The sequence below is a fragment of the Uranotaenia lowii genome, chromosome 2, assembly GCF_029784155.1.
Source record: "Uranotaenia lowii strain MFRU-FL chromosome 2, ASM2978415v1, whole genome shotgun sequence".
NCBI lineage: Eukaryota > Metazoa > Arthropoda > Insecta > Diptera > Culicidae > Uranotaenia > Uranotaenia lowii.
Genome location: NC_073692.1, coordinates 179565045 through 179586945, shown reverse-complemented (window position 1 = coordinate 179586945; position 21901 = coordinate 179565045). Strand labels below are relative to the sequence as shown.

Genomic DNA, 21901 nt, shown 5'->3' with positions numbered 1-21901 from the left:
ACACGATCCGACGAAAAGTAAAGTAAATGTCGCGAAAACAATATTTGTCTTGTATGGACGACCCCTTTCAGAAGGGGTCATCCGAAAATCTAAAAACATTTTTCATCATTCCTGGTCCTAATGAACATCTATGCCAAATTTCAGACCTCTAGATCTTAAAACGGCTGAGTCTATAGAGGACAAACAAACAAACAACAACAAACAACAAACGAAATTTCAATCGCATTTTTCTCTTTCTGAGATAACTGTAAGTTTCGCCCTTATGAAATGTTACGCTAGATATATTTGGGCAAAAATATTATAGAAAAAAGTAAGTGACCAAAAATGTTAATTAGTAAAAAAAACTTATAATTCAGCCCTAAGCTATCGCGATCAGTCTTTTGAGTTTTATTATGTTATATCCTGAACTTTTAGTTAAAAAGGTAGTTCCGTATCCGTGTAAAACACATTCTTAAACAAGTTTTAAATAATTATACATAATGTACTACCGATTTATTTATATATCCATGTCATCCATGTCATCCATGTCATTATCTATATATCACATTTAGATAATATTTTTCCGAATATGAAAAGAAAAAACTATTAAATCTTTCTGAGTTTTTGTTTTATATTCAGCTTCGAAGTTAAAAAAAACGAATTTCAAATAAAAAATCAGATTCGAAGTTCACGAACTTCATTCTAAAGCATAATTTAAACATAAAAAAGTTTCAAAATAGCCATAGATTCATCATTCGAAATTTTTCTTTTTATTTAGATTTGCAATGCGGATAAGAATTGCATCATATAAATAAAGCGTAATAATTGAAACCCAAAAAATCTGAAGTATAATTATGGTTTCATGGTTGAAGGCTCTGAAACTGATTACAATTCTTGGCTTAAACTTTTTAATTTAGAAACCGTTTTCATGTACATTTGAAACATTTGTACATTTCAACATAAAACGTATTGAAACTCCGAAAAAGATTGAAAATTCGAGTTTTGAATTCAGAAAAATTCAGGAACATTCAGATTTAGATTCAGCTCGTAAATGAGTTCCACAATCAAAATCAAATTATCAAAATGTCTATTTCGGTAAGTAATTGTAATTGCAAAAGATCGCAGGCTTATAATTCTGAATGAAAGCTCGACTTTAGAATTTAACCATAGTCAGTTCGTTTGCACAATTCAGCTGAAAATGACGAAAATTAGGTAGAATTTGAGTTTGCTTTGCTAGTTTTCTCTTATGAAAAACTTATTTAAAAAAGCAACCACAGGAATTGAATTTGAATGAAAAGTTATTGATGATAAAGAAACATACGTACATATCTTCCCTTAAATCAATAGCAGCAAATTTTGGGCCCGGTCCGATTGCCAAAATTTTGTTGAAGAATGAAATTTTTCAAGCAAGATATATTAAAATAAACATGAACGATTTATTGGAAACCTGGAATACAAATTGAAATCAGGTTATGTTTTTCGATGGAGAAATAATGATTCAAATTTATTTTTTTCTTGATTTTCGTTGGATAGTTCCTGGATTCTTGTCAAAATTTCCCGGATATTGCCCGGATTTTGGTATGAAAAATCGGAAAAATATTTTCCGAACTTTGCTAGGTTTCAAATAAAATAGCCCGGGCCTTGCAATCTTAAGCTAAGTTACCAAATTTTGTTGCAACTTTACGATTTCAACAATCAATGAAAGTACAAATCCTTATAATCTATTGAAAGATTTAAGAATGTATTTTCAATAGTTTCTATTTAACAAAAATATCTATTCACGTAAAATAATTTATAAATCCCCCTCCCCTCTGAGTCAGTCCTTCCTACGGCCCTGTTTGAGTTTATGAAGTTTTGAACACTGAAGCATCAATTATGTTAGTTTCAAATAGTATCAGTTAATATTAAAGATACATTTAAGATAAACATGAATGTTGCACACGTAAATTAATTTTGAAATTTATTTTACGGTTTTTTTCACGTACACTAAGTTTTTGATGCATCACATCGATTCTACGTGTGTCTTGTAGTGACTTCTTTACTTCTACGTAACTAGCGCATGAAATTCACTTAAAGTCTAAATGAATGCAATTTTTTGTATTTTTCATAAGCGTTTGGTTGTAAATTCTTGTTAGAAAATGCAATTATCGTCGACTTTGTTCACTTGTCTGAGAATTTCTGAGCGCGTTGTATCTCCTTTTTCTCAACCTTTGTGATTATTCCGAGTACCTGAAGAAGTGTCCAGCATAAAACTGTTCAGGGGTAGGTTAGTTATTTCTCATTTGGATTTTTTTTCTATTATTATTATTATTTTTTCATTTTTACAGAATTTCCCAAATCAACCCGTTGGCAAGAGCACCCGCAATTGTGTTTTTTTACAGCAAAATAAGTATTGTGGTAGTGTTTGGCGATTTTTATTGTTCTGTGAAAAAAGGTTGTAATAAATATTATTTTCTGTGAAATTGTATTTGTTTTGCTTTATTTTTATAACAAAAATTAAAAGGAAAACATTGAAATAATGAAATAATATTGATATGGTAGTAATCCCAGCAAACATTTTTGTAGGTATATTTCTCAACAACTTTTTTATACGTTTCATATACATTACAAAATGATCATATGAAACGCGAAAAAACAGCATTTACCTACCAAAGTGGAGGCAATATACATACAAAGTAAAAATGCAAGAGAGTACAGTTTTTTCTCTCACCGCATGCGAACCGTTGCCAGCGACAATATTTGCTGCTTCTGTCATTGGGAATTCTTGCAAATGCACCAACAGATTTTTATCAATCTGGTTGCACTGCTGGTCGCAGAGAGAACATCAAAGCTGTTCTCTCACTTGTCTCACGCGGGAGAAAAAATGGAACGAAATCGTCATACAATCATACAACGTCGCCTTATCTTGGCATGCCAACATGCCTTTTCATGTTTTTCAGGTCCAAATTGAGCTAAAATTTTTTAAATATATTTTAATTGCGAAGAGAATAATTTGTTTCAAATCTGTGCATACCGATTTTTTTAATTGTTTGTACTTTATTAAAGTATTTAATTTTTTTCGATCTGCATCCGATTCAATTTTGTTGGAAATCACCGTATGAAAATCAGAAGAACTCACCTTTCTAGTGCAACTGTTAAATTCACATGCGATTTCAAACGCGGACATTGATTTGAAAAATTTGTAATAAATACTCATGCCTATAGTTAAACTCGGTAAAAAATAAAAAAAATACTAGAAAGACAAAAGAATTAATATTTATTTAGGTTTTGAATAAAAATTTAAAACTAATTTCGTTCCTTTTCTTGGCATGCAACTTCAATCGAAATACACCACCAGTGTTGGAAGCTAGAAAAAATACATGTTCATTAAAGAGGTATTTTTGGGCTGATGTTTTCCCTAAAAATTCATTTAAAACTACGCACAAACATTTTCATACTAATTGGGTTGTATGATAAGATCGTTTCTATCAACTTAAGCTTCGAAATAAGTTGGAGAACATAAGTGATCCGACTAACTAAAAGTCATATCCAAGCATTTTAAATGCAAGAATCGCTATTTGGGAACCATGAATCGAAGGTACATTGGTATGCGTGCCAACAGCATTTGCATTGCAGTCTGCCGAACAGAGACCACGTGGTCTCATACAGAACACAGTGGTTCGGAATAAAAAAAAACACTTAGTGAAATTAAGCAACTCACAAGACTTAGGATGTTTTTCTTATCAAAAACTGTTAGATCGATAACAATTTATGACTTTAGTATATAAAATACATAATTAATTGAGTTTTGGGATCGTTTTCTATTGCTTGGAAACCATATACTCAGATTTAATTTTTTGGATTTTTGTTCTAGTTTTTTTTCTTGGAAACAGAAGTTAGAAGTTCAGGAAAATATCGTTTCCAATTATTCCTTAAAATATTAGATGTGAGTCGAATTGAAAAATGTTTTAGCAAGGTTTACATTCTAACATCTATTTGGCGTGTCAAACCACTGCGCAACGCCCCGGGCATTCGAGATAGCTCTTGCTAGAAGCTCATAACCTCAGCTAACAAATTCAAAAGGGCAAAATTTTAAAATACCATTCAAAGAATTTTTCAATTTCTTACTTTATGAAGTCAAACTCCACAATATGAAGATAGTTGTTTAGTATATAGTGAAAATAACCCTATGTGTCGCAATCGCAAGTCTCCTAGAGTATTTTACTATCAACTTATGGTCTATAAAAATCAAAAGGAATAATTTAAACAATGATTTATCAATGACAACACATCATGATGATGCACAAAACCATAGAAATGTCGTAAATGAATCTGTCTTTAGGTTTAGAATTCCTGAATTTGTCCAGTTAGCATTCAAGTCAGGAAATTCTCCAAAAAAAACTGAGAAAATCTAAGCAATATTTTCAATATTTGGAAAAATCTAATCAATGAGAAATGTTCAAAATAAGATATTTCAATTCAACGTTACAATACCACTTTCACAACAACCACGCTCAAGTCGTTTTTTTTATTACTCGTTTATTTGACACGGCTCAAACTTTTCAGTATTACTCCCGTTCAACTCGTATTTGATTTTTATTTTGATGAAATTGTCTCAAAAAACTTCGCAAAAATTATGAACTGTGAAATCTTTCTAAAAAAAGGAATGTGGAATGCGGAATGTGAATCAATCGGCGCCAGATACGGATATTTTACCTCAATATTCTGGCAGCTAGACCACACCAACTTTTTTTTAAACTCTACGTTGAAAACCTGGACTAGTCTAGATAAGGCCAATGAAATACTTTCCTAGATTGATTGGCTTTATCCAGATTTTATCAGTCCTTCATAAGTAACTTACTGTATACATATTGGAGAAATTTTTTGAAGGGTTTAGTTTAAAAAGTTTGCTTACAAAATATGTTAGTTTAGATTTCATCAAAGGGATTTAATGTTCATATAGAAGAGAAAGTTCAAACCACTCGCGGACATAATTCGTTTCTGAATCGGTCCCTCGGATAAAGGTTTGGTTGTCATTCATAAACCAATGATTCTTGTTCATACACAAATATTCTGAAACAACCTGAGGTGTTTATAATCATCACTTTGTTTAAATGAGTAAAAAGTTTAAAGTTTTAAAAGTTAAAAAAAAGTTAAATAAATTTTTCAAAGGATGTTCTATGGTGCACTCAACAGGAAGGTTGGAATCTTGAAAAAAAAGGGCAAACCGTGCCTTAGGTGCCAAGGTCGGGTACATTTACCCTATCATATCAATATTATTTCAAAACTAATCACATTTGACAAAGCATTCATCATCACATCCCGTTTAACTCATGAACTAACTCACTAAAAATTTACGTAAATTGTAAAGCATCGATTCCTATTGGGCGCGTTTACAGATTCTTTTCGTACCATCTACGCAAAAATCAATTGGATAAAAATCATGTAGTTATTCAGGTAGCCTCGACGTGCAAATTATTTTGGGTGCACGGTTTCTGAAATCTAACTGAAAAGAAAAGTGTCTGATACCGAGATTTCCCGACAAGGAATTCCCGGGAATCGGAAAATTTTGGAAATTCTTGAAAATAAATTGGAAAAAAAAGATTAGATTCAGTAAGGAAATGATTGTCTTACCTTGATAAGGCTTAGACATAAACTTTTTTTTCTTTTTCTAAAAACTGGTAGATAGAATGTCCTACCTGGGATTTCCCGAGCGGAAATTTCCAGGAAAAAGAAGTATTCGGAAATTCCCGAATCCCGGAAAACCCCCTTCCCCATGAGGATTCAGAAAAAGCAAATGAGGCATTCTTCTCTATATACAAAATTTTGAATCATTAACAAAATTTGGTCGATTGAGTAAGGTTATTCAAGAGTAACAATCTTGACTTAGAACTGATACCAAAACTCTAAAACTAAACCAGGTTCAGAAATCGGAAACAGTATCTCAAAATTTTCTCACTTGTTGATGGAAATTTATTTTTGAATACTAAATTTCAAATGATATTAAATTCATTTTTGAGGTTCTCATATTATCAACATCCAAATTAAATTTCTTTTCTCATATTACGGATTCTGAATTTAGTTAAGGAATCTTGAATTTCGGTTCGAATCATCATTAGAAAATAGATATAAAAAGCTGACTTTAAATCATCACTAAAATTTGTTTTAACGTTTCATTCCAAGTTTAATTCAAAGTTTCATTCACGATTTTCGAAAACAAAATGCATTTTCCAAAATAATTTTCTAAATATGGAGAAACTATCCTGAGTTTATTTTTTTGTAATCCAGATTTGAAGCTCTTAAACTTGATTCTTATGCAGAGCTCAATCATAACAAAGTTTCAAAATGGTGATCCGTAATTGAAAACTCAGAATCGGATTCTTCATTTGAAATCAATTTTCTGAATTCAGATTCAAGTCGGATTAAAAATAAATAGTTCAAATAAATTCAGATTGAAACCAAAAACAGCAGTATTAAAATTATAGATTCATGGTTGGGGCTCTGAAACAAATTTTGCTTCTAAGCTCATATTTCAAATTCTGATCTTGATTTTAAATGAAGAAATCGTGTTTTGTACATTTCAGAAATCGTATTGATATTCAGAATATTCAGAAACAGATCTAAAGCTCCAATTTGGAATTCAGATCCAATTTATGTTAAGGGGGGGGGGGGGTGTGTGGTAGGGTCTAACACTTTCAAAAAATCGATATTTTTATTTTTTTTATTTTCTTATTGTAAAACATTTCAAGAATGTTGTGTCAAATTTTCAAGTCAATTGAAGCAAAACTGTAGAAATTATAGGCCTTTATCTCCTCCTATCTGTTACTGCAAGAAAGCAAGAGCAGAAACTTCAAACGCATTTTTCTCGAAAGCACATTTTTAAAGTCCGTGGACATCGTCATTTGAAAACTACTTATCCGATTCTTTTCAAATTTGGAACATATTTTCTACATATAAAATACCAGACCCCAAAGTTTTTCTTTTTTTGTTTTTTTTTACTTTGGGGAGATTTTACAGATAAAAAATGGCGGATTTTTTCGTGAAAAATCATAGTTTTTACTTCAAACAGCCACAAAAATTTCATAAAAATTTTTTTATGTTAAATAAAAACGTTGGGGTCCAGAAAATCATCTATTAAAAATGTTTTGCTCTGATTTTTTGACTTCAGATGATTCTGTGCTGAGATACAGTGTCCACCGCAAATCTTGTTTTCTAAAAGGCGTCCTCGAAAGTGTTCCATCACCGGTTCATTTTTCAATATTTTTCTACGAAAAAAATACTAAATGTTCTATTAACAATGCTTTGTATAATGCAAAAAAATTGAATACATTTGTTTGAACGATAGCTCTAGAAAAAAATCGTGGAAATGGTGTTTTTTTTAACCCGTTAGACCCTACCCCCCCTTAAGATTTAGCAAGAAAATGAGTTTCACAATTAAAAAAATATTAACCAGATGACTATTTGTTGGGGAACTCGATTAGCAGGAGATAGCAGATTTATAGTTTTTATAGTTAATTCGAATTCTAGATTTATTTTTTTTAACCTAAGCTTGTACCTAAGTTTGTATTCAAAATTCAGCTGAAAATCTCAAATGAGATGCTTAAATGTAAGAGCCCAAATGATAGTTTCAAGAAAACGTGTTTCAATTTGCTTATTTTTCATGAAGTAGAAATATATTGTCTACAGAATTTTAATTTTTTCTATTGATTTCTATTTAAACACATTTGATTGTACTGAAACATGTTCAATATCTATCTCCCCGTTAAAAAAAATCATAGGAAATCACATACTTTTTGTTATATTTTTAACATCACTGAAATTGCAGTTTTTTCAAGGGATCGACTTTGCAAGAATCAGATTCGATGTATTTTAATTTGATGGTAAATATCTTGAATAAATTAAATCCACTATATTTTTTGCGAAGTCATATTTTGTTACTTAAGGAGGCCTTTTAGGAATCTTGCTTAAAATTGTAAACATTTTCAAAAGTTTCTATTTTCAACGCTGGGGTCATGCTAATTCTGTTTTTTTAATCATGCATGTTTGAGCAAAAATATCATGTATAAAAAAAGGTCACCACACCCCCCTCCGCACTCTCATAAGCCAGTTCTTCCTACGTCCCTGACTCTACTGGTAGATACATTGAAATCGAAAACATTGAGTAAATTTATTCAATCAACTTTGGGTAGATAATTTCAATTTGTCTATTCCAATACAGACACGTTACGAGAAGATTTGGAATGTTCTGATTTGCAACACGCATAATTTGGAACTGCCTTTTCGCCAACTTTTTTGAGGCATCAAATAAGTTTGAAATATTTTAGAATACATACTACCTACAAATTAAAAATTTAATTATCATATAGATAAGGTTTCGTATGCAATAGAGCGTTTAACATTTTTTTTTTTACAAAATTTTCCTGGATCCCGAGAATTCCCGGGAAAAGGAACGTCAGATTTTCAAATTCCTGGGAACGTTAAAATGGCCGAGAAATAGACACCCAACTGAAAATTCAACAGCATTTAAAAAACGAAAGTAACGTTGGAACGGACTTACCAAAAATGTTAAAAATATGCCAATTTTGAAGCTGGAAGCCCTCCTGGAAAAACTGGTCCTAGAATCCATCCATGTCACTCAGCTGGTTCCATCCTATCATTTGATCAATTTCAATCTTCCGGATTTTGAAAATTGTTATCACCTACTTTTTCTCGTTATGAAAAATTTAGTTTGTTTTTAAAACATATTCTAACATTTAAATTGTGTCAAGTTTTTATCCTAGCTTCATAAAATGGGGGAACAGGGGGTATAATGCCCAGTGTGGGCAAAACGCCCCACTACGATATCTAGCTAGATATACACTTATTTTAAGAATTCGGTACGCTATTCCCTTCTAATTAACAGTAGAAACCTTTTGTACAAAAAATTAGCATCAAATATGCGATAAATCCCTGCAAAAATCCAAAAATACTTTTCAAGCCATATTCCTTGCAATTTGTGCCTTGACTTTCGTAAGGAATTACGGCATCTGTCCACAAAAAAAATCCCTGACATCTGTTATAATGATGAAGATTGGTCTTGAAAATCATCACAAAACGACAAATTTCCTTATTTAAATATTTTTTCTGTTATTTTGAACGATTTTTAATAAACATGTCTAGGTAAGGCAAAACGCGCCATGTCCGTTTATCTTTAAGCATGTTTCATATTTATTTAAATTTATATGCAGTTTCATCACACCAATTTTAAATATATTTTTAAGTTGAATTGGAAAACATAACTTGAATATAAACGAATATATTCAAAATTCCTGAATTTAATATAGATTTAAATAACTATTCACAAGAATTTCAGTATATCTGGCAGCACTGCGCGAAGCAATACATTTTTCCATCTGTGAAATAGAATAGAAGTGTTTTTACCTGGCAATCACTTTCGGAGGCACTTGGATCAATAAACACTTATTAAACGTTAAACGGCGCGATTGGGTACACACATATGCGCATTATGCCCCTACTGAATCTGAAATCCAATTTTCAACCTACTCTTCAAACTTCATTAAATTTGTGGTCTTTTTTGACCTTCCAGTTATTCTAACTATCAGACTTAGACAGGAAATAAACCAAACTTCCAAACACAATCGAAAATGAAAGTTAATTTTTTCAAATGTATTCTAAAACAAGCCTTTCTTCTTAACGGGGGCATTATGCCCCCTCTTCCCTATATAAAAATAAATTGAAATTTTTCATTCAAACACAGGGAAAAATCTTCAAAATGCTTTTACTAAAACAACCATTAAAAAAAAGAAACTTATTTATCTTTACAAATGAAATCCGAAAACGATATAAAACATCTAAACTTAGGTTTTGTAAAAAATTATTTAAAATTAAAAAACAACGAAAAATCAGCCGTGGGTTTTTTTTATTTCTGATAATATACAACGCTTATTTTCAACGAATACTTAAAAAATCTCCACAAGATTTTTTCAACCTTCGATCAACAAATGACAAAGAGAGTGATAAAAAACCCAAAAATTTTGAAACTGTTGTTAGAAGATTTCCGGGTTTTCCCCTTTAAAAATCGACCAAAATTTGTTTTCAAACATTTTTTGTCACAGCAAACCCCGAATGCATTCCCTGTCAAGTCACCTTCAACTTGTCTACCGCTTGTAAAAATTAACCATTGACCCATCATATTAGCGGCGTCGCCGTGTCGTCGGACTCCTCTTATGAAATTGTGCGATCCTCATCCACTCTGAGCCACCGAGAATGCGCGGGACCGTGTTTTAGTGAATAAAAATGTTTGGGTAGGTAGGTTACCAACAACTCAGAAGTAGAAAATAAAATCGTGAACGCTCTCTCTCCCATACATATTCGCTTTGGCGGGAACACGACATAATTTGAATGTAGGTACGTATTCGCTTCATCGCGCGTGCTCCAGATATCAACGTTTACATATTTTATTCTATTTTTTTGTGTATCCGCCCCGCTGGGGACGTCATAGCTAGAAAAAATAAACAAATAAATATGTAGATATCGGGTTGTAGCTCGATAAAATCCTCGTTTCATGAACTCTTGTTAAGCCGAGGATATTGGAGGACGTTGGTGTATCCATTTCTTGTGGTTTCTGTTAGTGAGAACATTTCATTTGGGTGGTACGTTCTTTTTCTTTTCTGCTACTGCTCATTAAAAGACGCATCATCTTTTTAATATGCTATTCAATAAACTTCTTACTTTTATTATGATTTGGTATAATTTTGTTGCACAATATCAATAATACTCATAATTTTATCACTCACTAAAGGGAGTTGGGAGGGGACTTTTAATGGGGGTTGTTGGTTCATGTCGATGCACGTGTATAATAAGGGATAATCATTTGCAGCTTCACACATGCCTCATTCACAAAAACGTGTCACACAAAAAAGCACTGAATGGAATGTTGCACAATGTTATTTTCATGGGTAGTGTGGGTGTGTGCCAATTGATAATAATTGCAGCAGACGGAATGTGATGTGGTTGCAGAGAAGCGCCATCTAGCAGAGCAAACTGATGGTTCCATTATCGCCCCCGACCAGGAGCAGCCGATTCAGGGGCAGAAGCGCGAAGCTCGTGAGCACCCCCTTGAAGGACTCGGACCGCAGCTTGGTGTAGCAGTGGGATGCATCCGCGGCAATTGAGCCGTACACTCCGATGCGATTGGTTGGGGTTCCCACCACCAGTTCCGGGCCGTTGTTGACCAGGCAGTGGACCGGTTCAGGGCGGTTTCTGCAATAGGGGGGAGAAAAATGTTCACACATTAGGGTGGATGTCTCAAAGTTGATCAGATCGTATTTGATTAAATTAGTTCATATGTCTCATGGTAATTTTGATTGTTCATTTATTTACGTTCCAGAATTTTCAAGTATTAGTCTTCAAATAAGTTTAACGATAAGAATACAAAAAAACAAAATTTGTACAAAAACACAGCATTCTATGAAGGATTATGACACGAATGCCACGAAGATGGTAAAGTGTCACTAATAAAACTTTATAATAAAATATAAAGGAATCATTCACGGTAAGTTGTGTTCGTTATTAGTTTATCGGCCTTATCGAGGAAAAATGATATCGATTTCAGTAAAAACATTTCATTATTATGAAAAACTAGCTGATTTTACCCGGCCTTGCTCGGGTTCATTTAAAATATAAATCAAAATGAGTCTTTGACTTCTAGAAATTATAGAAGCTTTGTATTCATAATAATAAAAAATTTGACCCATGTTTGGTCAAGTTAACTTTGTTAATTTTGTAAATCTTTTTAAAGCTTTGATTGAGATTATTAACTGCGATTATCGTTTTCATAATATTGAAAAACTTATAGTTATGAGGTGACAATTTCCTATGTATGCTTATTCATCCTATCACGAAAAACATGTTAACCCACCCTTTTTTTATGGAGATTTAATAGATTTGGCCATATTTTTTATCTTCAAATATTAAAACTGTTATTTTTTATCTTTCCCCTTTCCCATCTAATGAAAATCTCTACTTGAGTTTATACTGCATTTCAAGATAGATGATCTCCCCGTACAATAGTATATTCACGTTTGATTTACTTAGAAATTTCTAAATAGACTTCTGAACCTTGTTGAAGACTCACTTTGAATGTCTCCAATTGTATGTGTCCTTTTTTTCGCAGTTGAATTTTACACTGTTTTATGATACTTTTTCCTGAATGTTGAAAGATCCACTAAAAGTTTTTTGAAGTTATCAAACACAAACCATCTAGGAACCAAAATCGTTCATTTTTTAACTTTCAAAGGTGATGGGAAATATTAGAGAAACATGAGATATCAAAGAAAGTAAGAACATAAGCCGTATATTTAATAAATTTCTCGAAAACATTTAACGGCTCACCGTAAAGAACTTGAACTCGCAATTCCCGCTTGTCCGCACTTCATGTTTTTCTAATACATCCCATTACCTTTGAAAATGTGATCATGTTCAGGTATGATGATGTACCAAGACAAATTCTAAACATAAGATTTCATTTAATAATGGTATGAGATCTATTTCAATTTGTCTATTCTTGGACACAATTATCCCATTCATTATTGAAAAGACTTGAAGAGTTGTCAATTTAACATCTCTTAGGTATCATTCGATTTAGGTTTTTTTTATGAATTTTTACCAATGAAATTGAATGGTATAAATCTGAAACCTCAGATTTTATTACATAAAGTTTAATGCGTTCGATTTGTTTTTTTTTTTCAGATAATGCATGTACAATTTTTTACCCCCCATTTACATTCCTTGACGACTATCAAAGCTATGAATTCGCAGTCTTCAGCTTATAACTCTGAATTCGAAAACTTTTTCTTTCTCTATGAGGATTTCCAATAATATGAAAATGGTTGGTTTTTAGAAGCTGGAATTTATAAAAAATGGTCATTAGTTTTCAGCATTCCGTTCAAAAAGCTATTCAGCAGAAGAAGTCAATTTATTATGAAGATGAATCATTGCATTGACATTACATACTGCGTATTCTTGTAGACTCTTAATACCCTCCAGGAGCAGTAAGCACCACTTTGAAAACCACTGTTTTCATCAATATATTCGTAACATGCGAGTGGTATTTTTTCATCCATAATGTAGGCTCTTTATTTCATCCAAGAACCACGTGCTTGTGACCCCCCTACGAACAGTAGAAAGAAAAAAGACCGCCAAAAATTTCGCAATGAATTTTTCTATCATCAGCAGGCTTTGATTAGCTATCCAGTACACGTGAACTCTGGATGGTCGTTTGCGTTTCTAATGCCCATCCCTTGGTGATGGTGAAAACAAACCCGCCAAGGGAAACGAAAATCGGTTGGCAAAATGGGTGCCATGACTTTTGGTTCGTGTGAATAAAAAAGAAAGTTGTATGGGAGGGTCCCTTTTCTCAGGTGGGAGGGGCTCAAAACTATTACTAAAACCTTACCATGGTCCAAACACATAACTGTGCCAAATTTCAGGCTGATCGGATAAGCGGTGTGGTTTTGTATAAGGTGCATACAAACATATATACACACTTAGAAAAATCCACGTAGATTTACATGCAACTGCATGGGTAGAAAGGAATCGGCTAATCACAAGTGATAATACTGCACGATTCATGTAAATTCCCGATAGCATTCAATGCTGTTGTTTACTGTATATTTACATTATTTAGCACATCTTACGAATCTTATTGGACAGGAAGTGGTTTCGCAAAATAAAAAAAGTCACCGTTTTTATGCAGAAAAAAATTTATTTCACGTTAATCACACTTGCTGATTGATTAACAACACTTGCACTGATCTTCGTTGACGATTCCGCCGACAACGGCGGCTCGACGGCTGGTTCGATAAGACAGCAGAAAATTGTCGCACATTTGGGGCTTTGGGTTTTGGGGATTCAGCATCAATATTTCCTGTAAAGAACAGCAATTAGTGTGAAATTATCAAGTCAATCATAGTTATTTTTAATATTGATTTACCTTTAATCCGCAACCACGATTTGATTGAAAAAAAAACTAACATCTTTTGCCGACGCAGCACGGGACGGGAAACGAACAGGAATGAAAACAAAACAAAACTGACAAACTGACACCGGCGCTGGAATAAGCGTGCTTTGACATGTAATTTTCATAGAAATGGCTGAGCTGCTATACTCTTTTTCAAAAATTGTCAAGCGACGATGCAGAAATGTAAAATCACTTGTATTGTAAGGTTACATTTTTTTATCTGTGTAGTCCAACTCATCTTTTTATATTAGAAGATCATGAAATTATATTGTATTGCTTTGAAAGATATCTTCTACTTTAACCCTAATCCGCTCTTGACTGTCAATATGACACTCAGGGCCGTAGGAAGAACCGACTCATGGGGGGGGTGTTGGTGACTGATTTTACCTATGATTTTTTTTTCTCAACAACTCATGAGTACAAAAAAAATAAAACAAATTAAATTAAAAACAAATCCATGTGATTATTAATTTTCAAGTACTAATTAATAGTTTTCGTATTAAATAGTTACTTAAGCATAGTGGTCCTTACCCTAGAAGGCGAGCTAAATTTTTATAATGAAACCCTTAGAAAGAAAATATGGAATTTGCTTCCAACGATGATGGTTAAAATTTTTGAATTTATTTAAGAGTTTGGTAGATTAGAGTCTGGTAGTTAATTAATTTAAGCAGGGCCGTGGGAAGAACCGACTCATGGGGGGGGGGTTTTGGTGACTAATGTTTACCTATGATTTTTTATTTAACAACTCAGGAATAAAAAAAATTAAAACAAATTATGTTTGTAACTATGATTATTCATTATTAAGTACTCATTAATATTTCACGTATGAAATGGTAACTTGAAAAAAGACACGAATGCCACAAGGATGGAAAAGTGTCATTGACAAAACCTTTAAAAAAAGTAGCTTTAGAAAAGTGGTCTTAGCCTAAAGGGTGAGCTTTTTTTTTTATTAAACCTATAAAAACAAAATATGAAATTTGCTTCCATCGATGGATTTTTTTTTTGAATTTATTTAAAAGTCTTTTAGATCAAAGTTGTATGATTTGATCGTAAAATAAGTTCTTTTTAGGGTAGCCCTCAATTTCTTAAAAATAAACTTATTCAATACTCAAATCAAACAAGCCCAATCTCCTAAACTCTTTTGCAAATTCCAAAACTCTAACCTTTGATGAAAATAAATACAATTTTCCATAGAAAAAAAAAACGAATCAAATTTGCTCGATGCAAATTTGAACAAAGTTTATGATTTTAGTTTGGAATTTGGCTTTAAAAAAGCTACTATATTAATAATGTTAAACAATACACCATGAAAATAAAAAAAAATTGTGCAGATTTTTAAGTTATCTCAGGATCTTGTTTCTGAAACAGGAAATATTTTTCATAAAGAATAAATGTTTGATTTTTTTTAAATATAATTTAGAATATTTTGCATGAATCAAAACTTAGAAAATTAATTCAAATTCTATTTTATATTTGTGATTTTCAGCTGAATTGTGTGTACATACTAATTCTGATTAAAAACTTTGAAAGCTGGAAATTGAATTGACAATTTTTTAAGTTAATGTTCTCTTGAATTTCTCAACAATTTTATGTTGATTGAAAAACTCATTCACAAGCTGAATCTTTTTCTGAATTTTAAATCTGAATTTAAACCTGAATCCAAAAATTAAAATTTGAATCTGTTTCTGAATTTCTATACGATTTTCGAAATGTACAAAAAATACGATTTAAGAATCTTAATTCCAGATTAGAATTTCATGAGCCAAATCTTAGAGCCCTCATTCATGGATCTATTATTGAAATTCTCTAGTCCTACTTTAATCTTATTTCATTATTTCAATCATTTATTTTTAATCTGTTTTATGAATCTGATTGAAAATGAGAATTTCTAATGATGAATCTGAATCTGGTTTTCAATTTTGAATCGCCTCTTAGAAGCTTTTAGTGTTGAAATTTTGTGTTAGAAAAAAATTTAAGAACTTCTATATTCAATATAGAACAAATCTCTTCGTTTTCCACATTCGGAAAACTATTATCAAAATAATGAAAATGCATTTGATCTTCGAAAAACATGATTCAAATTTCATATGAATGCAAAACCGAAATCGAACACAGGTTTCCTACTTTCTTATGATTATTCGAACTGAAAATCAAGAATCCCAAGCTTGATACACCATAAGAAATACGAAAATATGTAGAAATACAATTCTGGTTATAGGAATATGGAACCAGAACCTCCAAAATGGGTTAAATTTAAAATTTAATATTCAGACCTGAATTTCTATGATGAGGTTGCCAAGATTGGCCCGGATATTTATTATTGAATTTGGGAAAAGTCCGATCCGACCCGATTGCCCAGATTTCATTGGAAATGCCTGGATTTTGCCCGGGATTGTCCTCATTCTCATTCTCAAATGAAACTTAGAAAAAAACAAATAGTATTGTAATTTTTTTACGTGTTCAAAATTTTTGCATCAAGTTTGAAAGAATAATCATTCTAGATTTTTTATGGGTAATTTCTGGGTTTTGACCAAAATTGCCCGGTTTTGCCTGGATTTGGTCAACAATTTTTAAATCGAATACACGGATTCAAAACATTTATTCGGCCCGGATACATGCTGTAAAAAAATCTGACAATCTTATTCTATGCACAAGTGAGAAAATTTTGAAAAACTGTAGCAGAATTTTGTACTTGAAATGGGTTTTTGAGGTTTTTGTATTAGTTTTTAGTCCAGATAGTTACTCTTGAATATCTTTGCTCTACTATCATAATTTGAGTATGAATTCAAAATTTTGAGTGTAGAGTAGAATACCTCGCTTGCTTTTTTGGACACTCATGGGGGGGGTTTAACCCCCAAAACCCCCCCCGTTCCTACGGCCATGATGACACTATTAGAAGTAACGGCTTGTAACTTAATTCGGGTTGCATCCAAATAACAAACAAAAATCTGGGATCTTCAAAGAATTCTTAAAATCTTAAATTTTACATCATTCCTTTTTTTATGGACGCACCCTGAAATTACAAAAGGAAAACTCCGTAATCTGACCTTGAGTGTCAATTTGCGTAAGAAGCTTACTTTTGCAGAACGCAGGGGGTCATTGCTACCATAGCGAGTATTTCTTGATTCCAGTGATAGCCAGTCACGATTTCGCAGGGTTCTTTCTGGAGCATAAATATGACAGCGCGAGAGTATCCAAGAACAATCGATTTCGTTTTTGAGAATTTTCGCCACAAACAGTGATTTGCCAATATCATGGCGATTCGACAGCGTGTGGAAACCAAGCAAAGCGCAGCGTTGTGCATCAGGTGGCAGATTTCGAGGATTGTCCCACGGTAGATCACGCAGAGCAGAACGTATGAATTTTCGTTGAACCGCTTCAAAACGCGCCACCCATGTAGTTTCGAATGGCCACCACACCAGATTTGCAGGTTCCAATATTGAACGAACCAGGCAGCAGTACAGAGCTCGTTGACAAACAGGATTTGTAAATTCTTTATTCAGACGCAAGGATGGAAAAATTCGTTCACCAGCATGAACGCTAATGATTCTCAATCACCGCTCCGTTCACGATGATAGCATCGGCGATGCGAGCGTGAACAGACGACCGCTGATTGGTCGGATTGGCAATCCGAATGAATGAACTTTTAAATACGTTCGGGTGAACGAACCGATGGCCGAAACGTTCGCCGCAGTTAACTGGATCGTTTTTTATTTTCACCACGACGTTCGTTGGGTGAATTGATTCGCAAATGATTGTTGAAACACAATCGCCAAACGATTGCACGATTGCATTCGCGAATGTTTCTGTAACCGGTAAAGGATTGCACCATCAGGTGCTTGTTTTTCGGCTAATTTTGTGCGTGTTTTAGCCCCCGCGCTCGCTGACGGTTTGTTTTCTCATGATTTTATTATAATTTGTGTTCGAATAAGAACATTCAGCACTTTTGCACATTGCGTAGATAACTAAACTGACAAAGGGGGGTTTGAAAATGTCCACTCTTGTTTACGAAGCCTAGGGATTTAGCTTTTGGCTACTGGGACATTTTTTTAACCAAAATTGCCAAATAATCATTTAATTATGTTGAGATTGCAAGAATACAGAATACAAAATTATAACTTTTATATGCGTCACATAAAAGTTATAAAATCCCTCACATAAATATTGTAAGCCGACATAGCACTCAAATATCTGCCTACATCTGGGCGATTACGTGCTTGCCTACTTGAAGGCGTTTTTTTTTGTTCGAATTAGTTTTCGGAAGGAAATAAAAAATTGTGAGGTATTGGCTCGAAATTTTTTTAAATTTTTATTGTTAATTGAAATAACTATAAAAATGCTAAGCCTAATACGTGCGTATGTTTCGCGTTCGTATCCCATTGGGACATAAAGCGAATTCCGCACCGGAAAACCAGCAGCTAAGACGACGTTTATTCGACTGAAACAATATCGACGGCTTTGATCGACACCAGGCCGACGTCCTTGCCTCCTATTTTCAAACCCCCCATTGTCAGTTTAGTTTTCTACGCAATGTGCAAAAGTCCACACTTTTACTAATTATATGTTGAATGTTCCTATTCGAACATAAATTAAAATAACATCATGAGAAAACAAACCATCTGCGAGCGCGGGGGCTAAAACACGCACAAAATTAGCCAAAAATCAAGCACCTAATGGCGCAATCCTTTACCGGTTACGGAAACATTCGCGAATGCAATCTTACAATCGTTTGGCAATTGTGTTTCGACAATCATTTGCGAACGTCGTGGTGAAAATAAAAAACGATCCAATTGAACGCGGCGAATGTTTCGGGCTTCGTTTCGTTCACCCGAACTTATTAAAAGTTCATTCATTCGGGATTGCAATCGTTAGTGTTCATTGTGGTGTGTTAACTTTTTCCTTTCTCGATTGCTTCGATTGGCAGTTAGAATTGAATGAGTTCACCACGGATTGCAGATTGAATGTACTTCGATCCGATTTTTTCCATGCTTGTTCAGACGTATGACAAATCCCAGCATTCGGTTGGCTTTTTCAAGTGTAGCACAGTAGTGTTCCTTGAATGTCATATGACTATCCAAAACAACGCCAAGGTCCTATTATAGTCGTTCAAAGATGGAAGTTTCTTGCGTCCAAATGTTGTGATACAGCACTTAGAAACGCTTAAGGCCAGTAGGTTGACAGCACACCAGTTCACTACTGTATCGAGGAATTGCTGTAGTAACTGACAATCTGCAAACTGTTAACGTTGAGAAAAAATTTCAAATCGTCTGCATACATACATAAGTACTCCGCATCCAAAAAGCAGCATGTTAATATCATTGCAGAACAGGGTGAACAATAAAGGGCTCAAATTACTTCCTTGGGGTACTCTTGAAGTCGGAATGAAATCTGAAGATTCAGATGTTCCGATTTTAACAGCTAGACGACGATTTGTTAAATAGCTTCTGAGCCACGCACAAAATCTCTAGGATAATACCAGGCGTTCAAGCTTTAAAAGAAAAATTAAGTGATTTACTGAGTCAAACGCCGCAGTGATGTCCGTGTAAATTGCGTCGACTAGTTTGCCAAAATCCATATTAGATATGCAGAACGATGTGAATACTGCTAGATTAGACGTTACCGAACTTTTCGGAAAAAAAACCGTTTTGATTGTCCGAAATCCAGCTCCTGCAGGCTGAAAAAATAACATCGTTGACAATCCTCTCTAGGATAAGGTTGCCAGAATTTTTTCCACTCCCATCCGGGCCTAGCAATTCCGGGCATTTTTTCAAGAAAACCTGGCAAAATCCGGGCATGGATTTCAATTTTTCAAATCCAAAAACCGGGCAAAAACCGGGCAACATTTAGGTGTTATTATATATAAAAGCAAAGAAAAAATGCAAAAAAAATGAAAATAATATTTTATTAATGTAATTGCAGACTTCCAAAAAGTTTTTGGAACACTTAAATATTTAAAGATTCATAAAAGTAAATCAGTGAAATTATTTGAAACAACCGTTGAAAATTTCCACACCGCTAATCGATTTTGCTGAAACTTAATCAAAAACTTCGATTTTTTTTTAGTTTCTTTGTGAAAATTGTGAAAAAATCCGGGCAATATCCGGACTTTTTTCACGATATCCGGGCAACCGGGCCGGACCGGACTTTCTCGAAATTTTGCATCAAATATCCGGGCAAACCCGGAAAAATTCGGGCAATCTGGCAAGCTTACTCTAGGACCTTCGAGCAGGAAGCTAAGTAGTAATGTGACACAACGATAATTGCGAGCTTCTTGCTCATCACTCTTTTTTGAAGACTGGGCTCATGAAAGATCTTTTTCAGGTGGCAGGAAACTGATGTTGTTGTAAGGAGAGATTGAAAATATAAGTCAGGGGCTTAACAAGTATAGTGAAACAATTTTTCAACACTCACGCAGGTTTTTCATCCTGTCCGGCTGAGGTAGAGTACTTTAAGTTTGTTGTTAGCCTCGAAAACCATATCCGCTCTAACAACAAACACGTCGAGATTCAACACATCGGTGGACAATCGTGTCACGGCTGCGCTAATTTGATCATCTGTTGGCGATTGGATTGAAAATATGCTGGAGAAATGCTTTGCGAAAAGGTTACATTTGTCAGCAGATGATTTTGCAATCCTGTTATCTAAATGTACCTCCGCAGGTAGGGCAGATTCCTTCCTTTTGGATTTAACAAAATTCCAAAACATTCTCGGGTTCCGTCGAAGCTCACTTTGAGTCCGATTCACATAGCAGCGATAGCATAATCGATTGTAGATTCGATATTTTCTGGTAGAATCATTAAGTTTAGATCTCATGAATGGGCATCTAGAATTAGTAAATGCTCGAAGCAATTTCGAGCGCAGCTGTTTCAGTCGTTTTAAGCGAGAATTAGTCCAAGGAGGTCTATGTGGAGGACGAACCATGGGTACAGATTTGTCAAAAACATCGTCCATAATTGCGCAGAATGAATTAACAGCTACGTCTACGTCTATATCTTTGGAGATTTGTCCAGTTCACTTCAGATAGACATAATTTCATGAGATCGAAATTAGCACGACGGAAGTCATGCGCAGATGGGTCGAAAGCCTCGACAAAAGCGACCGGACTCGGGAATGCAATGTTGAACTCAAGCGGAGGATGGTATACGTCTACCACAGTATAACTTACTTCAATTACGAGGCTGTTCAAGATTGAGTCATCCGTAAAAACCAAATCCATCGTCCGGTTTTGAAATTTTTTTACACCGTTTCGTTGATGAGTTCCGTTCAAAATAGTAGCGCTCACCACCACCACGTACTGAAGCAGAATTGATCATCAAGTTGTTGCTACCGCTAGGAACCCACAATAATTGTGATTAATTAAAATCACCGAGAAAAATATTACCGGACAATGGCTGTTTCAATCTTGCTTCTGATAATGTCTCAACATGCAACTTTTATACTGAGCTATCCTGATTTATTTCAGGAGGGATGTACTATAAACTGATCAAAAGTGAACTGTGTTCACTTTTCTATTTATTCAATTTATTTATATTCAAAGTATTCCGTCTCACGACATAACTTGATGAACATAATTCCTAAAATTCACTTGGTCCATGGCAACGGTTCTCCAACTTTTCGGCATCTCACATACGCAAGATCACTTTCCACTTGGTCTTACTACTTCGCTCTTTGCGCCCCTGCTCGTCTTGTTCCTAACGATTGGCAGCAAACACTTGGTTTGCAGGACAGTCGTCCGGCATTCTCTTAACATGTCCTGTTCAGCGTATTTGGCCAGCCTTCGCCACCTTCTGGATACTGGGTTCACCGTAGAATCGCCGCCACGTGCAGGATCCACGTTTCGTGCCCGTACAAGACAACTGGTCTGATGAGCGTTGTGTACAGGTTACACTTTGTGCGAGGGCTAAGTCTTCTCGTCCGTAGTTG

General features: G+C 34.1%; 1 protein-coding gene across 1 annotated transcript in view; it reads right to left on the bottom strand.

The window, feature by feature from the left end:
- Positions 1–10672: 10672 nt before the first annotated feature.
- Positions 10673–21901, bottom strand: part of LOC129745666 (WD repeat-containing protein 81) — a 30646-nt gene continuing 19417 nt past the window's right edge. Inside the window, exon 6 of the mRNA XM_055738927.1 lies at positions 10673–11220. Within this exon, the coding sequence (XP_055594902.1) occupies positions 10989–11220 (232 nt within the window). The 3' untranslated portion in view covers positions 10673–10988. The remainder of the gene's footprint in view (positions 11221–21901) is intronic.